Source organism: Zingiber officinale, chromosome 1B (assembly GCF_018446385.1).
Source record: "Zingiber officinale cultivar Zhangliang chromosome 1B, Zo_v1.1, whole genome shotgun sequence".
In the NCBI taxonomy this organism is placed as follows: Eukaryota; Viridiplantae; Streptophyta; class Magnoliopsida; order Zingiberales; family Zingiberaceae; genus Zingiber; species Zingiber officinale.
This window is the reverse complement of record NC_055986.1, coordinates 46,187,249-46,190,462: the sequence shown is the minus strand read 5'-3', so window position 1 is coordinate 46,190,462 and position 3,214 is coordinate 46,187,249. Positions and strand designations below refer to the sequence as shown.

The window sequence follows — 3,214 nt, the reverse complement described above, 5'->3', positions numbered from 1 at the left end:
TATTAAACAAAAAGAGAAAACACACAACAAGAGATATATGAGATTCATTCTTTCATAAACAAAATTCTAATCAAATAGCTTTTAAAACAATAGGATGAATTAATGAGTGCAACAGGAATTAATTAATGGCTAGCCAAACAGAATTTTCTTACATGAACATATGGCCAAATACTTTATGGAGACTAGTAAATAACTTCTGAATAGAATAGTTGGATTATATAGCTAAATCACATTATAAGTCCTTCAGCACTAAGAGAACAGCATGCTAAATCTATAATTGCATACCATCTTGTTTTAAATATGCAAAACACCTTTTTGTTAAAAAAAATGAAATTAACTTGCATTATTGATGAAAAATTGAGTGTCAGTTGAACCAAGATTGCACACATCCATTAGAAATTTAGAATCCATTAAAGAAAGTTCAGTCATGCATAGTTTGATTGTGTCTATATATATATATAACAAAGAACTCCTTAATGTACTATCATTCATTTTTAATTTGCTTAAAACAAATCTCCCATATATTAAGCAACTGGAAAGCAAAGAGACCAAAAGTCACATCCATCCATCAATCCACGGAAAAACTGAAATGAAGTAATAAATTGTAATGCATGCAAGAATAAAACAAAGGGAGACAGAATAGATAGCTGAAGCAGGAAGTCGAGTTAATTGTGGAGAGACCTGTAATTTTTTCCACTACAATTCATGGCTTCCCCTTAATATATATGAACATATCTTCCTCATGCATGCCATCATGCCCTGCTTCCCTCCCTTGGACATCACCTCCAATATTATAATAAGCCAAATTCCAGTGTATTTTATGTCCTAATCAATTAATTAATTAATTGAGTATGTAGTGTTGTGGTCATTCCTTCTTCCATGCATTGAAGACCTAGAGAGAGAGAGAGAGAGAGAGAGAGAGAGAGGGCTCACACTATGTTCTCTATGGGGAGCTCTCCCTAGCAATCCCAAGAAGCGAGACCACAGGTTAGTAGATGAAGGAAAAGCTGCAGACAATTAGATATCATGACTCAGTGGGTTTCGTTGGGTCTTGGAATCAATGCAATGTTCATGTTCATGTCTAATGGGGCTACAGAAGAGGATGATTAAGTGACAGATTAAGAAGTTGCACTACGTGCTACGCTGCTGTGAAGAAGATGACAATAATTGATCAAGGAGCTTAATTATAATTAATGTAGCTCTAAGCTAATTAAGTGAATTTTAATGATCTACATATCCATATAAAAGTAGTCTTGCCTTGGATAATTGTGAATTGGCTCTATCTATGATCTCTAGCTATTGCCTTGGTGGGGGGTGGTGGGGATGGTGGTGGCCATGGCCATGGCCGTGCCCCTGGTGGGGGAAGAACTGAGTGCCGGCCATGAACGCGTTGAGCGGAGTCGGATAGAGAGCGGAAGGATCCAATAGGCAGGCTGAAGCCGGCACGCTTGCCACCGTTACCGACGTAGAGGAGGGGCCGGCGGTGAGAGCGAGTGTGGCTGCGGTGGCGGAGGAGGAGGAGGAGGAATGGTCAGGGCCGTGGTCGTAGAGGATGCCCTTGAAGACGTGGCCGCCGATGCTGACCGCTGCCTGGTACGCGAACTCCTCCTCCTCCGCCTCGTCCACTGAGCTTACTCGTAAGCACCGGAACACCGCCAGCGAGCTCACTTCCGCCGGAAAGCTTATTTCTCCGCCTGTCGATGCATGGCACAAATATTGTAATTAGCGTTTTGGCATTAAATCTGTGTTTTAGGGTTTTGAGGTAGTAGTATGCCTGATGAAGTGCCCCCGGTGGAGAGCCGGTTGAGAATGGCCCCCTCCCGGGGGCGCTTAGAAGGCTCGGCGGCTGGAGGATGGGCGGAGGCTGCACCGGAGCGGACAAGGAGGTGGTGCTGCTGGCGCTCCCGGCGCTTGGCCGCGGGGACCCACGTGCTGCGGACGTGGGTGGCGCACTCGAACCCACGGCTCTTGCAGCAGGTGCGGCACCGCAGGTTGGAGCAGTCCTTCTTCGCCTGGTTGCCGCAGTCCTGGCAGCTCATCCCCCCGCCCCGCGAGGACGACGACGAGCTCATCCCTCTCGCCTCCTGGAGCGGCGCCCCCGCAGCCCCCTCACTCGAGAACGAGAGCAACGCCGCTGGCGCCGAGGCGATGTGGAGATTCTGCACCGCCGGGTGCCTCACCCCTTGCTGCTGCTGCTGCTGCCATATCTCAAACCCCCGGGTGATGGCCTCCGTCGATCTACTGCTGCCTCCGCCGCTTCCGCTGCTGTAAAGGAATAAACCCTCGGGAGGAATGATACCTTCTTCGTCACCACCACCGCTGCCGCTCGCGCCTTGTCGACCACCTCCTAGTGAAAATTCCGCCATGTTGATGCAGCTGCTGCCTCTAAATCATCCATAGCAAGCTCCTAAACCACTAGATCTAATTATATATCTCCTTCTCACCTACCTTCGCACATACCTCTCTCTACGAGCAAAACTCCAGTGATTTTCTGCTCGAGAAATAGGCAGAAGAGAAGTGGACGATCACCGGCTGCTCGATTAATTAATCGTACCTAGCTCCAGTGAATTCTTGCGCTTATGCTCTCGTGGGATTCTTTCGCCACTAAAAAAAAAAACAGAGGTCTTCTCTCTCTCTCTCTCTCTCCGTCCTCTCTTCCTCCTTCTTCTTCTATTATCTCCTTGGGAGTATATTAAAAACCCGAAATTAGAGCCACTGCAACGCCGCCATGGCGACTGCAATCCCTGCCTCCCACTGCCACAATCTCAATTCCATTTATTACACCACCCTCCCTCGACCCTCCCTCTGCATCACAAACATTAAAAATAAATAAATAAATTTATTCCTATAAACAAAAGAAAAAACAGAGTTGTAATAAAAAATAGGCAATGGACTCTTTTTGTTGCCTAATGCTCCATATGATTAGCTACCGGTAGATTCTGGACCATGTTGCCGCGGTATCCTACGGCACAGATCTCGCCACGTATCTCTCAGCCAGCTGTGTCTATACGCCTCCCGAACCGAACCGAACCGAAGAAGCGAGCCGATGGACGTCAAGCCGGCCGGCCTGCATCACCATTCCGATTGTGGCGCGACCAAAAGCCCTAAATGTAGCACGCCATAAAAATGGAGTTAATGATGCTACGCGCCTCAGCATCAGTGTTGCAGAGTCTTCACTGAATGAAAGCATACAAAGGTTAAGCGATCGGTTAGG

At 47.0% G+C, this 3,214-nt stretch overlaps 1 protein-coding gene across 1 annotated transcript; it reads right to left on the bottom strand.

Moving 5' to 3' along the window:
* Nucleotides 1–581: 581 nt before the first annotated feature.
* Nucleotides 582–2,832, bottom strand: LOC122056230 (protein SHI RELATED SEQUENCE 1-like). The gene is made up of 2 exons (XM_042618072.1): nucleotides 1,775–2,832; nucleotides 582–1,694 (listed from the first exon to the last, which is right to left on the bottom strand). Exons 1-2 carry the CDS (start codon nucleotides 2,364–2,366, stop codon nucleotides 1,297–1,299), a joined length of 990 nt encoding a protein of 329 aa, XP_042474006.1. The 5' UTR covers nucleotides 2,367–2,832; the 3' UTR covers nucleotides 582–1,296.
* Nucleotides 2,833–3,214: the final 382 nt, after the last annotated feature.

Bases quoted from the DNA above. Each gene is read 5' to 3' on its own strand.
- LOC122056230 (XM_042618072.1), bottom strand. From the start codon at position 2,366: ATGGCGGAATTTTCACTAGGAGGTGGTCGACAAGGCGCGAGCGGCAGC. The intron at 1,695-1,774 runs GCATACTACTAC...ATGCATCGACAG, and splicing joins CACCGGGGGCACTTCATCAG to GCGGAGAAATAAGCTTTCCG.